Source organism: Argopecten irradians, unplaced genomic scaffold (genome assembly GCF_041381155.1).
Source record: "Argopecten irradians isolate NY unplaced genomic scaffold, Ai_NY scaffold_0959, whole genome shotgun sequence".
NCBI classification, from domain to species: domain Eukaryota; kingdom Metazoa; phylum Mollusca; class Bivalvia; order Pectinida; family Pectinidae; genus Argopecten; species Argopecten irradians.
In genome coordinates, this window is record NW_027188426.1 from 1 (window position 1) to 16,295 (window position 16,295).

Sequence of the window (16,295 nt, forward strand, 5' to 3'; positions counted from 1 at the left end):
TTAAACGATGGCGGCCGCGGTTTCAAACACTGTTTCTTTTACGGAAATTCCCGATGATTTTTGTATGGAATACTTTCCAAATGTTTCATTTTCTGAAAAATGTCTGACCAAGGGCACTATTTATTTTAAAGAAGGATATATTCACAATATGAAAGTGTCAAAAAATGCATCTGAAATCACCGTTGGGGCTCGTTGTTACCGCAGTATGAGGAAAGGAGAAAAACCACATCTTCTCAATTTGTGTATTTGTTTGGCCAAAAAGCGCATTGAGGACTCATACTGTTCTTGCACTGCTGGGTAAATATCTAGCATGTTCATTTGTTGTTGTTTCTGTTTCAATAAAACAGTGTTTCATTAGTTTATCTTGTTGTCATCACGTACGAACATTCATTACTTTTTTCTTCCTCTTCGTTTGAGACTTTGTTTGGTTTGGTTTAGACAAAAATACTTCAGCACTTTGCTACAAAACATAACATTATTGACAGAAACATATTCAACTTGAAGAAAAATTACTCTTATTTACTGTAGAGGCTTTCTTCACATGCCTTGTTTATAACTTACTAGTACAGATGATCAAGAAGACACCTATACATGCTGTACTGTACAGTAGGCCTAATATATATTCCCCTACTGTATATCATGAACATTGTTAACAAGTACTGTACAGAAGGCTACAGCTAGTACCATGAGAGTTTGAAGAATCCTCATGTCATGTTTATCTGACCTTCCATCTCTATAATCATGATCACGAGTCACTGGATATTTCATTGGTTGCAGATGTCCACACACAGAATTTAAAAGTTTCCAACCTAGTTAAAACTGTTTGTTTTCTTCCGTCTCTTCATATTTATACATTTCACACATTAACACATGTGTATACCCTATCGACTTAAAATTATATGTACTTTTTATGTGTAAAATGATGACAACAAATCATACAGATAAAGGACTTGACACTTTATTAGTGAACAGGTGCTCTAAAATAGCACCTATTGCCATGAATAAACATGTACATGCCTGCTATTCTAAAGTGCAACCGTTCAATTTACATATTTATTCAACAGTTTGTTCACAGTTTCAATTTGTTTTTTTTTACTAAAACTAAAGCTTATATTCATTATTACCAAGGCAACACTGCAATATATCAACCATACTGTATTATAAATGATCTTATCAGGTAAACCTACATTAACTATGTAATAAAGTGTGATCTTGTTATCAGATAAATTGATGATGATAAATTGATATTTAAATGTGTACAGTAGTTTGTAAAATTTCTGAACAAATTATTTTAAAGTTTTAATACCAAATGTCTTCTAGTAAATATGTATTAAGATCAAAGTCTGGATCTTATATTCTAACTAAGTAACAATTAACAATGTTTATAAGAATGTGACATAACAATACATTATAGATCTGGAGGGAGATGTTCCCATATAGTGGGGCTTGTCAAGAGTATTCAACAACTGAAACTTCTCGGAATTACTGAAGTTCCCGCTGAACAAGCATGCACAAGCATACCACAGACATGGCATATTCCTCGGGGAAATAAAATCAAGCCTGTGTCAGTCAACCAGGTAGTGGTTGTAAAAGCCAAAGAAACTCATAAGAAATCGCCTATCATCCCACAAGTTGTCAAATCTGACAGGTACAAGACAATAATTCCCATCTAACCTAAATTAATTTTAAATATAGTATTATTTAAGATCTTTAAGTGACATTAAATATCAGTTAACCACTATTTTGAATTAGCTACACATAGCATTATGAACAAAATCATAATAAATTTACAATGTAAACTTCTCTCTATTATGATTTTATGAAATAAGCAAAATTGTTGGCACTTCATTGCAATAGATGTGATCTTCAAAAATACAATGTTGTAACCATTAACACAGGTTTTTGAAACTTACTGAACAACACAAACAAATCCTGAAAAGTGTAAAGGGTGCGCCAATATCAAATCTGAATTTAGAAGCAACACCAGTTGTATCCTGCAACCCTGTCCCTGTGTTACTTGGATCAGTACTGTCTTACCAGGTATGTACATAGTATGTTAATTTACTTCTTATGACTTTTAAAGCAATTTAAGTTATGCATACATGTACTACTTAATATAAGTTTTGAATAACAGTAAAAGACAGAGTTATTCAAAGTATTACATTAAAACAACATCTGTAGTTATATTTCTACTTATACTTCAAAACTGGGTTTTGCCACAGTGTGAGTAAACTACAAACAGTCCATACTTTATTGATGGATCCAAATATACTTGTTGGAATCAAGTCAGAGATTATATTAAAGGTCCTTATTCTGCGGATGGCTCTCTCAACATGAATTCGGTGTTGTGCAATAGTTTGAGTGATGTTGACATTAGATGAAGTTAACTGACATCCTGATGAAACAAATGGAGGAATGTTAAGGTTTAAACCAAGATTATTAAGTTCCTCAGTAATAGTAAATCCCTTATCTGCCATAATGGCATCACCCTTTTCAATAAAGTTTGCATCAAGAAGTTGTTGCAGTAGGGCATAAAATCCACTCTTTGCAGTTATTTCCTTGTCCGACATGGATCCAGTGAAAAGTTCACTTACAAAAATCAAGTTGCCCATTGGGTCACATGCTACAAGAGCTTTCAGTGTAGTAGAAGATTTATAATCCGAATACATTTGTGACTGTAGTTTTAAAGAAGATGGTTTCTGAGTTTTCAACTCTGTACAATCAATAATTGCAATAGACCTTGGAAATTCTTCCTTGTATTTAGACGGCATGTTCGTAACAATGTCATTCCGATGAGGCCAGATAGGAATAGAGCCAAGGCTAACATACATATGATCAATCCATGTTAGAAATAGTTCACTCACAGCCTGCACTGAGATGGAAAATCTGTATGCAAGGTCTTTTAGACCAAAATTGTGACGAAGTCTCATCAATGTTAACAGAAGTTGATTATCAAGTCCCATATTCACTATCTCTTTTCTATTATTTTGATGTTGTGGACCTTGGGTAGTTAAAAACTGAAGCAGATTTTGAAATGTAGAATGTTTAAAGCCTGTATAGTATTCGAGTAAACCTTCAACACGAGACTCCTCATTAATAATACTGTTCACAGTTAGTGGTGTCCTACAAGAAGTTTCACAGCTATCAGGTATAGAACACGCAGTTGCAGTAGTAAAACTCTGTTGCTGTTCCACGATGGAGCGGTGTTGGCACAGGACCTCATACTGGTGTAGCTGTTCTTTAAGTCTTTTAATTTCAGCTGCGGCAGACAGAAGCTGCAAAGACGTATCTGAAATTGAGAGAAAACAAAATTAAAACAGAATTTGTAGTTATTGATTAAGACTTTTCTATGTTTGTTTTCAGTCTCAGAAGAATGTCCAATCTTTAAATACCAGTCAGTCAATGTCTTGTGGAGATCCTGTTTTCCCTAAAGCTTCCAAAGTCCCATTACCACCTTGGTATCATGATTTAAAAGAGCCATCAAGGGTAGATAACCCTCCCTACATCGAGAAAGAAACCCGTCCCCAGAGTGCCAGCTTCCTTTGGAACCGTCTTAGAGAAAAAAGAATAACAGCATCTCAAATGCACAAAATCACGCAAAGGAAAAAAGGTCCCACTGAAGCTATGCTAAAAGACTTGTTTCAGACCAAATCATTTAGTTCTGTGGCAACTGATTATGGTAGTAGTAGGGAACAAATGGCAAGGGAAAGGTATGTAAGCATGGGGTCAGCCAATAACCTGCATGTTCATGAATGTGGATTAGTCATCAACAATGAATTTCCTTATCTTGCAGCCACACCTGATGGTAAGGTTTGTGATAAAGGGGAGAGTGGCATACTGGAAATTAAATGTCCCTTTGTTGCAAGACAGATGACAATCATTGAAGCATGCAACAAAGTGAAAAAATTTGTACTTGTTCATGATAACAATGTTATAAAAATGAACAGGGAACATCAGTATTATGTACAAATACAGGGACAACTTCTTGTAACAGGTGCTCCATGGTGTGATCTTGTAGTGTATACCACCAAAGATTTGTATATTGAGAGAATTCCAGCTGATGTTCCATTCATGACATCACTCTTACTTCAACTTTCATTGTTCTACAAATATCATGCTTTACCATATCTTAGAAAATAAAGCTCACCATATTTAGACACTAGCTATATGAAGCGTTACATATACATGCAAGTTCATAGTTCAAATTTATAGGTAAATCTAATCAGTAGATCCTGTCTATATATGGATATACAGATTTATTTGTGAGATGAGTTGATTTTCTTGCTACACATCATTTCAAATAGTATTTTAGTAATTTGTAATGTGTCTTACTGTGGTATTATACAATGGACCTGTACATACCTGAACCTATATCTTGTTCATGAGGTTTTTGCAATGGTGATGGTAATGGAACATCCTGATCAGCAGCCATATGCATGTCGACCTCTTCATCCTTATGATCAGGGTTGTCAGGGTTGTTTCTAAAAAAGATAGGTATCATTAGCTACCAGGTAAATCATCAACCGTTTTTTTTTTATTTAAATCAGACAAACTATGTATTTAATCCAAAAGAGTATAACTGAATCACATAGATAAATAAATGATATGATTTGTTATAATAGGTTGTAATATTAAGAACTGATAAAGCTTTTTCACCTCAGTTAAGACTTAAATACTTCACCTCGCACCAGTAATTAGAATAACATTATTAACTTGCAGTCTTGCAAGGTGGTGCAAATAGAAATATGTACGTATTTTTACTCAACGACTAATCATTCATAATTTTGATGTGTATGTCAAACTATATAATTTATAAAATCAAAAATCACTGAGTAATAATATAATAATTGTGTCAATGCATGTATAATTTATTGCTTCATTATGTAAAAATGTACATGATTCACAGCTATAAATTGGTGGTAAACAATGAAGTTTATTTTGCAACCATGTTCTAAGTATCTGTTTATATGTGTAACAGTCTCTCAAAGTTCAATTAAGAATGGTCTGGGTAATTTAAAGAAATGCTGAAATAATTATGAGAGAGATACAGAATAAATTTCTTGAAAAACCATGTTACTCCTGACTCTGTCTATCTATAATGGTGTAAAAGGAATGGGATAGTGTTAATCAAAATAATATTGGCACAATCTACCATGGCTTACATGTACTGGCGACCCTGGTTCAATTCCTAGTCTGGTCACTTCTACATATTACAGCTCTGTAAGTTAGGCTTACATTAACATTAACATTCAGTGCAAATTACTAACCTACTCTGCTGACGTTGTCGCCAATGTGATCTGCTTCTTTGTACAGAGCTTCCATCTGCAGACAGAGGATCAGGAAAATCCAGTGATGGACCATCACCACCTTCAAAATGCTATAATAAAAAAGACAGATTAACATTAGAGTGAAACTGGAAAATAGGTTTACATTACAGAACTCTATCTACTGTAAAGTAGCTATTTGAGTATTAAGATAGAAGCAAATTCTAGATATACTTGATATAATGTACCCGTATGTGCATATATATATATATGTGTGTGTATGATGTTCACACATACATGACATACACAGTCAGACGTTTTACACAGCTTGTAATTACATATCAGGGTACAGCAATGTAAATCTTGTACATTTCTTGAGGTGTGTGTGCACATATCGTATGTGTGTGTGTGTGTGTGTGTGTGTGGGGGGGGGGGGGGGGGCATATTCAGTAAATGTGTTTCAAATGGGTACAGTATATCCCGAATATGTAGTGCACAATATAGGCCCGGCTTATCGGTATTACAGCAGTATTAATTAACCTGTTAGCATTAATATTGGGTGTAGCCTAGAACGTTTTGTCGTTCTGTCTACATTAAATTGTAAAATTGCTTTGCTGAATAGTGATCTTTTTATTACCCCCACCCACCCCTTTATCGTTTTATACACAGGGCCTAATAGACGCCTAAGACGTGACCTATCTTATATATCTCTAGTCCGCTAAACCTGCCTATATTATTAGGCTTTTTTTAATTTTTTTTTGCCTATATAGACCTATTTATTAGGCAAAATAAATTAAAAAAAAAAAAAAAAAAAAAGAGATCTAATAATATAGGCAGGTTTAGCGGACTAATATATCTCATCATTAGTAACGAGGCCCTGTGGTTCTACAGGGACAGTCACAACAAATGAGTATAACGTTACTGAAATACCCATTCAGCATTCACTGGAAGTACTGTACATAACGGTATTTCCGTAGACTGACATTGAAATATAACTATTAAACAACGTTACGTGAACTGAAAACTTTCATCTTAAATAAACCATTATTGTTCTTACCTTTGAACATACAAACTTGTGACGATCAATTTTCGACACGTTTAGTTGGTTATGGGGCCGTCCACAAGCCTTAATCCATCGCAAACACTTCGCTGAATTTGTCTTTGGTTTGGGAAATGGGATAAAACGGACATTCTCCACCCTCTCCGGATACCTGGTATCGTTGTTACATGTCCCCCATGCACACGTCTTCACCATTCTTACCAATAGTCAAGATATTTCGTTATTGTTTACGTTATACAGCGTGAAGCAGGAAGTACAGTGTACGACAAGTTGTCGGAGGTAATGGCGGACAATCGAACACGCGCTCTGATTGGCTAGATTTTCATAACAACCGCGTTGCTAGCAACGACCTGGAAGGGTGAATAAAACACGATCATTGTAAACTTCTACCGATACATCCCCTTTACGAGTGCGGGTCGAGGCTCGGAAAAATAACTTACAAACTGCAACCTTTCTAACACCACCTATATCTAAGAGCCAATCTACAAATGCACACAACTCCCGAACAACCGACTCTGGGTCTGCCGAAGGACTACTCAAATCATTGCCCCCGCACTGTAAACAAACCAAGTCAAAATGTGACTCGCGATAACTGCGTGAAAATTCTCTTACGATTCGATTGATACTACGCCGCCAGGAAGCCAGTAAATCTAACTGAATCATACTGAAGTCCTAGATTCGACCGAGATGGTAGCTCGTTTACATAACGTGAAAGCCGAGATATAAAGCTATGGCCCAACACTAAAACATTCCTACGAGACGCCATTACGCTGTCAGACATGGTTCATTGGAACACGTGTTTGACCCAATCATGTAAACAAACCGCATATATCTCAGGCGAATTCACTCACCAGGAATCCAATGTGTCCTGTACGTAGAAAAAACAGATGTTTGAAAATGTTTTCTGTGATCTATGTGTAGAAGTTTTCTGGAACAGCTGGAGGAATTAAAGATGGCGGTCAGCTGAAAATTTGATCTGGCCCCTATGGGGTTTACACTCGGAAAAAGGGGTCATCGATCATGTGATGTCGATTAGCCAATGAAAACGCATTGTGATAAATAAAGCCGGGAAATTTAAATCCAGTATCTGCGCTTGTGAAAAAAGTTGTCTATTGCTAGACTTTTTATATTTACACCTGAAAATTTTTACATGCATATAAATGTAATCGGGTGTTATCGATAAATATGTATTGATCGTTATAACTGAGCTTATATAGGTGACTGTCGATAAAAGTTTCTGAGAGTTATCGATGAAATTAAATCTCCCAGGTGTATTTAGAGCCTCAGTTTGACGCCCGTGCGACATCTCGAGCCGTTTTGCGTTTGTCGTTATGGCATCGTGACAACGAGAATAACACCGGTACCTGTCGCGTCAAGTCGGCCATACGAAAATAGAGTCTTAAAAACAAAATGTCGGACAACGGATTAACGCTTATCTTAAACCACTGTAAGTATTTCATAACGTTAAAACAGTTGAATTGTCCAGCCATATTTGTAGTTGCCATACCTGTAATTAATGGCCTGACCAGGTGACAACACTAGGACAAGATGTGTTATCGAGATATTGATTACCTGTTTAGACGAACTTTACTGTTAGTGTCAAGTATGGTGGGTATTGGCATATTGCCTCCAATACAGAAGACTACTGAATATAGATATGTTTCACTTCACTATAAATGTAAATCACCAGTATTCCCCTACACTTTTTTTATACATGAACAAATGTATGACATGCTTTAGGATGCTTATCATGTAAGGCTCTCTAGTTTGTTATAGTGAATTTTATATTCCAACAAAATGTACAGTTGGTAGTAGACTAAAGGTTACACATTGTGCACACGGTGTGAACTACGAGTGGACACGGAGTGCACGAGGTTTAGACTACAGGTAGACACGGAGTGCACGAGGTTTAGACTACAGGTAGACACGGAGTGCACGAGGTTTAGACTACAGGTAGACACGGAGTGCACAAGATTTAGACTACAGGTAGACACGGGAGTGCACTACGTGTGAACACGGTGTCCACTACAGGTGGACATCGTGTCCAGGTAAAATGTCCACTACATCAAGACCACAGACAGACTAGATGATGTGCCACAGAGATATGAGAAAATATGTATTTATTCTGCAGTCTATATGGACTTTGACAGATAGAAATATTTATTGCGATCAGAAACATAATATTTATTGCAACATAAAATTGCCGTTAATTACTGGAAATCATTCGTACTGTAATGTTTATTTGAATAGATACATATAAAGTAAAATGTATCAATATATATTATCATACAATTTAATTTATAAATAAGGACGTTTATTAGAAGTTATAAAAGCAAATTAACTGCGTACGGTAAACCACGGTAAACCACGTACTGGTTATGTCTCATCAATGGATAGTTCAAGTCCGCATTTTCCCAGTAAAAACTATTTTTCTTAGCTAGTGATATGTAGTTTAAAGATGAAATTCTTTTTCGAACGCATAAATTGATGAACCTTGCAGGGAGTAAGATTTTCATTGTTAGCAAATCGTCGCCCAAGAGATATTTTGATCGGCAAAATATTTTGATTAAAAAGGATATATTGATGGGCATAATTAAAGCAAGGACATCATGATAAACATAAACAAATTAAATTCTTCATAAGATGTTTAACTATGTATGCATTGAATATAGTTTTTCTAAACGGCAAGGTGCGCGAAATAGTTTTAATCCTGTCAAATGTATAATACGTATACATTTGCTACATAGAACCTGGCGCGTTGCAAAGCATTGAAAATATGTGAAATCGTCCATAGACGTTAAAAATCGGCATTCGTCCATAGACGTTAAAAATCGGCATTAGAAATTACATTTTATTGTGTCAACCGATTGAGGAACCTGTAAGCACTGGCTTATAGAAAGCAAAAATTTAGTATCAACACTGTTCAAAGTACCGATCGGAAAAATGTAGGTCACATGCCTGATAATAAATTAAACAGACAATCAAAATAAATCCAACTTCTATCCATTTAAACTGTAGATTCATAGTTGTTGATTAGATTCTGAATTTGTCACAATTATTTTTAATTCTAGAAACTCTGATAATTTGACAATATCCTATTCTGACCTTCTTTACAATGTGTGATCCATACATGTATACATAGTATATTGTACAAATATGCCTGCTCGAAAGGTAGACCCCCTAGGCTAGGACTGCAGTTGCCATGGTCACTTGGACTTCATACTGTTCCATCAACCACACGGATATGATAATCTAAATTACCTAACATTGGTCAGAGTGGGGCCAGGGGCCTGGGCCTTCTTTGGGCACCCTTCAATATGTTCAGTCAAGTGTATCACAGACTAAAACAACCACCTGTATACATGATGTACCTTAATCCCACCCCAGGAGGTCCATTTATAGCATGCTGTACTTAGGCGGCAGCCTCTCTACATATACATTGTACTCATCACACACAAATACGAACAGTTATACAACAATGGTAGTCAATAGGGATATGTATTTTTACTGGTTAGTGCATTTTGATTTATTTGATAATGAAGCTTTATATATTAAAATAAAAAATAATCAAAATACCAAGTGTATAATTAACTAAAACATTTATTTCAAAATTATTGGAAAATCATATTTCATCCAATATCTTTTCATTAATTTAATTTTTTTTTACACTGGGCTTTATACATAAATCAGAAACAGCATTAGTATTTTTACATATATCAGAAACCTGATTATCATGAGACTATGTATATAAAATACCATACTTTTACAATGATCTTTTTTTTGAATATTAGTAAACATAATCTAAATTTAATTTTAAGCAATGTGTGATACGTTTGACTATAATACATGTATTATTGTGGTAAAATTCCCGGTTCATAGGCGACACGCGTGGGATTGTGACACAGAATTCCTTCTCACATCCTTGATTTAACGCATTATTGTAAATTCAAGGGTTTACCCAGCTCCGTCAGCTCCACTTCCAAGGCTGTCTGTCATGACAATAATTGAGGTGTATTCAGAGCATCACTTACTACATGTTTACCCAGACTAGTTTTTACCTCATCACAATATACCCCCCCCCCCCCCCCCACCTCCCCCGGGAAATGGTGTACATGTTTACCCAGGCTCTACAACAAACATGTACAATGTTATCTAATAAGAATGGTAACTTTTGTGTTTAATCAAAAATCACACAACCTATATGAATTATATATTAAAAGGAAAAGTTGTATTTGTTTGTCTTAACAAAACTTCCGATATGAAACACTTCAAAAAATAACTATATTAGATAAAGATACTGCCTCCATTGCTCATTAAGCGTTGCAAACACAGAATCTACTACGTATAACTAGCCCCTCTTTCCGCGATTCTATACGAATGGTCACCAAACCTTGAGGGTACCTGTTACTAGCTGGATACTGTGGCATCCCTGTATGTTAAGACAAGTATCTTAATTAATGGACCATGACGCATAATAATTCCGTTCAAGAATAACTTGCGGGGTTGGGATCATCAACATAATGTGTTTACCGGTAATTAAGCAATCAAAAACAAACTGTTTTGGGTTACTTGTAAGGTATATCTGATACATGTAGCCTACGTCCATAAAGTTTGAAGTGGTATATATTCTGCAGGGATCTTTATAAAAGGGACGTTCAGTTATTTAATAAATATATAAGATATAAAGCTTATTATTCTCGTACAATAACTTTTTCGAAACTTGATATATGCAAATAAAAATATTATATAAAAGTGAGTAATATTTTATTATTGAAAAGACCGAACTACAAGTATGTCGGCTAATAAACACAGAATTGATAGGGACCACAATCTTTTAAAATTTAAAGCTATTTATTAATCCCGGAATATGGATTAGTATTATGAATACGCAAGGACCGTATATGGCATATAAAAATCTTTGCTAATAGCTTTAAATAAGAAAGAACAAATGTCTCACAAAGCCCAAAAGGAATGGTATTTGACGTAGTCTGGCAAGATTGTAGCTCAAAAAGTACTTTTAGGAAAGATACTGTGTGTCGTCTGTATCAGGCAGGGTAAGAATATTAGTTCTAGTTTTATTGCCCAGCAATTTTCAAGAGATGTTTTTTTGGACTTTATATTTACTAATTACATGTTAAAAATTAAGTGCAATTAAAACCTTAAATCAAGTACTTTAGAAATAGTAAGATATAAAGTTTGAAGATATGAAAATTGAAACTACTGATACTAACAATAAATTAGACATATACTTAATGAATACCAAATTTAATTCATTTAGTACTATTATGCAGTTGAAAAGGTATTATTCGAGATATACATGAAAAATACTATCGAATACTATAAATAGTTAAAACTATACTGTTACTATTAATTTGTAGGATGTTGTAATTTAAAAAAACGAACACACTAAAATAATAAAACCTATGTATTTATTTTAAATTGAAGAACGTAATCATCCCCTGATCCCAAAATATAACACATCCACCTTGTCCTGTCTTAGTCGTGAATGAACCTGGACACCCATGTCCACCTGTAGTGGACACCGTGTTCACACGTAGTGCACCTCCGTGTCTACCTGTAGTCTAAATCTTGTGCACTCCGTGTCTACCTGTAGTCTAAACGTAGTGCACTCCGTGTCTACCTGTAGTCTAAACCTCGTGCACTCCGTGTCTACCTGTAGTCTAAACCTCGTGCACTCCGTGTGCACAAGGGTGTAACCTTTAGTCTACTACCAACTGTATGTCATGGAGGGAAATTTGCCTGACTTTGGAACTCTGCCTCCATTACAATTTCATATCAATACCCTACTCGCAATCGTTTGAACATGTATTACTGTATCTATGTTTTGTAATGTGATTATGCTACTGATTTCTTCTACATTTACTGTATTCTCATACATACAAAAGTCAGTTAGACCTGATTTTAATTATATTTTAATTAAATCTATATATTATAGTTACATTTGGTAACTTTGTATGCAATATGTTACCGTAACTGTATTATTAGTAGTTCAATACATCTGTAACTACTTACAAAATGTATACATGTATAGTATCATAGTATGTACTTGTACATGTATACTATGTACTTGTACATCGTACATGTATAGTATGTACTTGTACATTGTACATTTATAGTACTTGTACATTGTACATTTATAGTATGTACTTGTACATGTATAGTAGTTGTACAATGTACATGTATACTATGTACTTGTACATTGTACATGTATAATACTTGTACATTGTACACGAATAGTAGTTGTGCATTGTACATGCATACATAGTACTTGTACATTTGAATGTACATGTATTTATAAGTGGTTGTACATTGTACATGTATAGTATGTACTTGTACAGTGTACATGTAAAGTAATTGTACATTGTACATGTAAAGTAATTGTACATTGTACATGTATAGAACTTGTACATTTTGTACTATTTATTGTACAGCATGGCTGATTACTGCCAGCTGAATTGTATTGGTAATTAATATACCTATATATCTATATCTATATATAGTCATAAATCTAGTATGGTAATTACCACAATCCGAACTACAAACCTTATTTTATATATCTGCTTTAGTTTATATAGCAGTTGGTTTCTCACACGTAAGTTGGATGTATCAAATGTATACATGTGTATGTAATTATAATAGCCTCTTTTAATTATAACAGCATGCATTTATCCACTGACAGACCAGTAGTATTGATCTGTACCATACATATATAGTGAAGCAGTGGCGTAGGAAGATGAAACGTCATGGGGGGGGGGCAAAGGTCCTCAATATTTTGTAAAACCCCCCCCCTGCCACACCTACAGGAGGAGATTAATTCAACTCCCAACAATATACATACTTTATGTACATTTTTTATAGACAGTGGGGTAGCTAAAAGGAAATTAACGAATACGCAAATTGGCCAAATTAGCGTGTGAGCATCGAAGGCACGGAATTTTGGTGTTTTATTAGGGGTCTGAGGGTGACCCCCAGGATGAGTTTTATGCCTGAAAGCGCGAGATTTTGGTGTTTTGGGGGTCCGGGGGTCTCCCCCGAGAAAAAATTACGATTTAGAATGGCTTAGATGAGTTTTGCGATGAATTTTGATGAATTTGCGAGCGCCCAAAGGCGAAGAATTTGGTGAAAGGGGGGTCCGGGGGTCTCCCCCATGGAAAAAATTACGTTTTAGAATGGCTCAGATGAGTTTTACGATAAAGTTTAATGATTATAAAAGCGTTCTTAACATGGTAATTTTTTCGATTTAAAGCTACCTGCATTTAGAAATGATAATTGTGTCGTCATAACATTATGCAACCCTACTCGATCTGAATATACCGGCTTCACACCATCGACACATTGTTGTGTAACATAAAAAAATTAATTAATTGTCTCGCTAAAACATATAAACAAATTGTCTTTTTGCCCCCCATTTTCGCTGACTGAAAGTTGCCCCCCCCCCCCCTCCCCCTGCCCCTCGCTTCCTACGCCCCTGTGAAGTTTGGTTTTAATCATCATTTATTATATACATAATATGTTTCTGAACCTAGAGGGAGATCATCCAGTCTTAGAATTCAGGTTGACTTTAATCCACCACCAATCCTGCATACCTGGCATCTTAGTTCTACTTAGAGTTCTTAATGACCATAGCTGTAAAGTAAAATACAACCCCCAAACTGAAAAATGATTTGAAATTAAGTGCACTAAGGTGTAAAAGCAAGCTTACATTCAACTGTATATGTATACTGGTAACCTCTGTTAATAACAATATGCTCATATCTAAAGTTCAATAGTACTGTATGATAAGACATATCTAGTAACTCCTCAAACACCAACTGATCATTACTTGAACACCTCGCATTTGTCACTTAATCAATCCCGACAAAGCACCTGTATATTTCACCTCACAAAATCCCTGATTAGATCAAACTGCTGTTAAATTTAGTTTTTATCATTTTAATAACTGTGTGGCATAGTTTGGAACAGGAAAGGATTGTTTATTTGAACATGAAAGAAATTAAAAAGTTTATTTTTTGAGATCCCTTACTTCAACCAAATTGTAGCTCAGGAAAAGTTTCTTTCTTTCTTTCTTCCTTCTTTCTTTTTAGCTATTCCAATCGCTTTTCGTCCATGGTCCGTCTGTCCGTCTGTCCGTCCGTCCGTCATTCCGTCCGTTAACAATTCTTGTTACCGCTATTTCTCAGTAAGTGCTAAAGGGATCTCTCTCAAATTTTACATGTAGGTTCCCCTAGGGGTCTAGTTGTGCATATTGCATTTTGGGATAATCGGTCAACAAGATGGCCGACAGGCCGCCATCTTGGATTGTGATGGTTTAAGTTTGTAACCGCTATTTCTCAGAAAGTGCTGAAGGGATTCTTCTCAAATTTCACATATAGGTTCCCCTAGGGCCCTAGTTATGCATATTGCATTTTGGGACTTATCGATCAACAAGATGGCCGACAGGCCGCCATCTTGGATTTTGACAATTGAAGTTTGTTACCACTATTTCTCAGAAAGTACTGAAGGGAGCTGTCTCAAATTTAATGTGCATGGTCCCCTAGGTCCCTGGTTATGAATATTGCATTTTTGTACCAATTGGTGAACAAGATGGCCGACCGGCAGCCATCTTGGATTTTGACAATTGCCATTTGTTACCGCTATATCTCAAAAAGTACTGAAGGCATCTTTCTCAAAATGCATGTACAGGTTCCCCTAGGGGCCTTGTTGTGCAAATTGCATTTTCGGACTGATCAATGAACAAGATAGCACAGGCTGCCATCTTGAATTTTGATAGTAGAAGCTTGTTACCACTATTTCTCAGAAAGTACTGAAGGGATCTGTCTCAAATTTCATGTGCAGGTTCCCCTAGGTCCCTAGTTATGCATATTGCATTTTGGTACTGATAAGTGAACAAGATGGCCGACAGGACGTCATCTTTGATTTTGACAATTGAAATTTGTTACCGCTGTTCCTCAGAAAGTACTGAAGTGATCTGTCTCCAATTTTTATGTAAGTTCCCCTAGGACCTTATTTATGCATATTGCATTTTTGGACTGATCAGTCAAAAAGATGGCCTACAGGTAGGCATTTGGGATTTTGATAATTGAAGTTTGTTTCTCAGAAAGTACTCAAAGGATCTATCTCAAATTTATTATATGTAGTAATATATAGGAAAAGTTTGAAAAGCAGAGAAAAGATCCCTCTTTTGTTTGTCAGACATAGATCATTCTTTGGTGGGCGCCAAGATCCCTCTGGGATCTCTTGTTTTCTTTCTTTCTATCTTTCTTTCTTTCTATCTTTCTATCTTTCTTTCTTTCTTTCTTTCTTTCTTTCTTTCTTTTATACCCTAGAGATATGTCCTCATATGTCCTTTCCTATTAGGATGATTTGAAGCCCTAACATTAAGGTATGTAATCCGATTTATGATATTTAATTGTTAGTATATGATAATTATATAATAATATAATGATTTGACATATATAGAATGTTCAAAAAAGGGACAAACAGCTCTATTATAATAGAAATTATTGGTGAAATTATAGGTGATAAAATGGCTCTCATAGTTTTGACAGTTACATTGTTGTCCTATGTAAAGATGTCTACGCCAGACATTCATTTATTATTCACTTTTGAAATATCAAACAACTTTGAAATTGGAAGTGTAGGATTGAACGCTGACTTTAACACAGGCCTGTGTTGGTCGATGACAAGGCTGTCAATATATAACTCCTTGGTAAAAGTTGATTGGCTGATAACAAGGCTGTCAATATATAACTCCTTGGTAAAAGTTGATTGGCTGATAACAAGGCTGTCAATATATAACTCCTTGGTAAAAGTTGATTGGCTAATAACAAGGCTGTCAATATATAACTCCTTGGTAAAAGTTGATTGGCTGATAACAAGGCTGTCAATATATAACTCCTTGGTAAAAGTTGATTGGCTAATAACAAGGCTGTCAATATATAACTCCTTGG

At 35.4% G+C, this 16,295-nt stretch overlaps 1 protein-coding gene and 1 long non-coding RNA gene across 2 annotated transcripts; one reads left to right on the top strand and one right to left on the bottom strand.

Annotated features, from left to right (window-relative positions):
- Positions 1–942: 942 nt before the first annotated feature.
- On the bottom strand, positions 943–6,678 carry LOC138313826 (uncharacterized). Its single transcript, XM_069254099.1, has 4 exons — positions 6,322–6,678; positions 5,268–5,377; positions 4,363–4,481; positions 943–3,289 (listed from the first exon to the last, which is right to left on the bottom strand). Exons 1-4 carry the CDS (start codon positions 6,517–6,519, stop codon positions 2,190–2,192), a joined length of 1,527 nt encoding a protein of 508 aa, XP_069110200.1. The 5' UTR covers positions 6,520–6,678; the 3' UTR covers positions 943–2,189.
- Positions 1,900–5,073, top strand: LOC138313827 (uncharacterized). Its single transcript, XR_011207269.1, has 2 exons — positions 1,900–2,040; positions 3,364–5,073. It is a non-coding gene; the product is annotated as an uncharacterized lncRNA (long non-coding RNA).
- Positions 6,679–16,295: the final 9,617 nt, after the last annotated feature.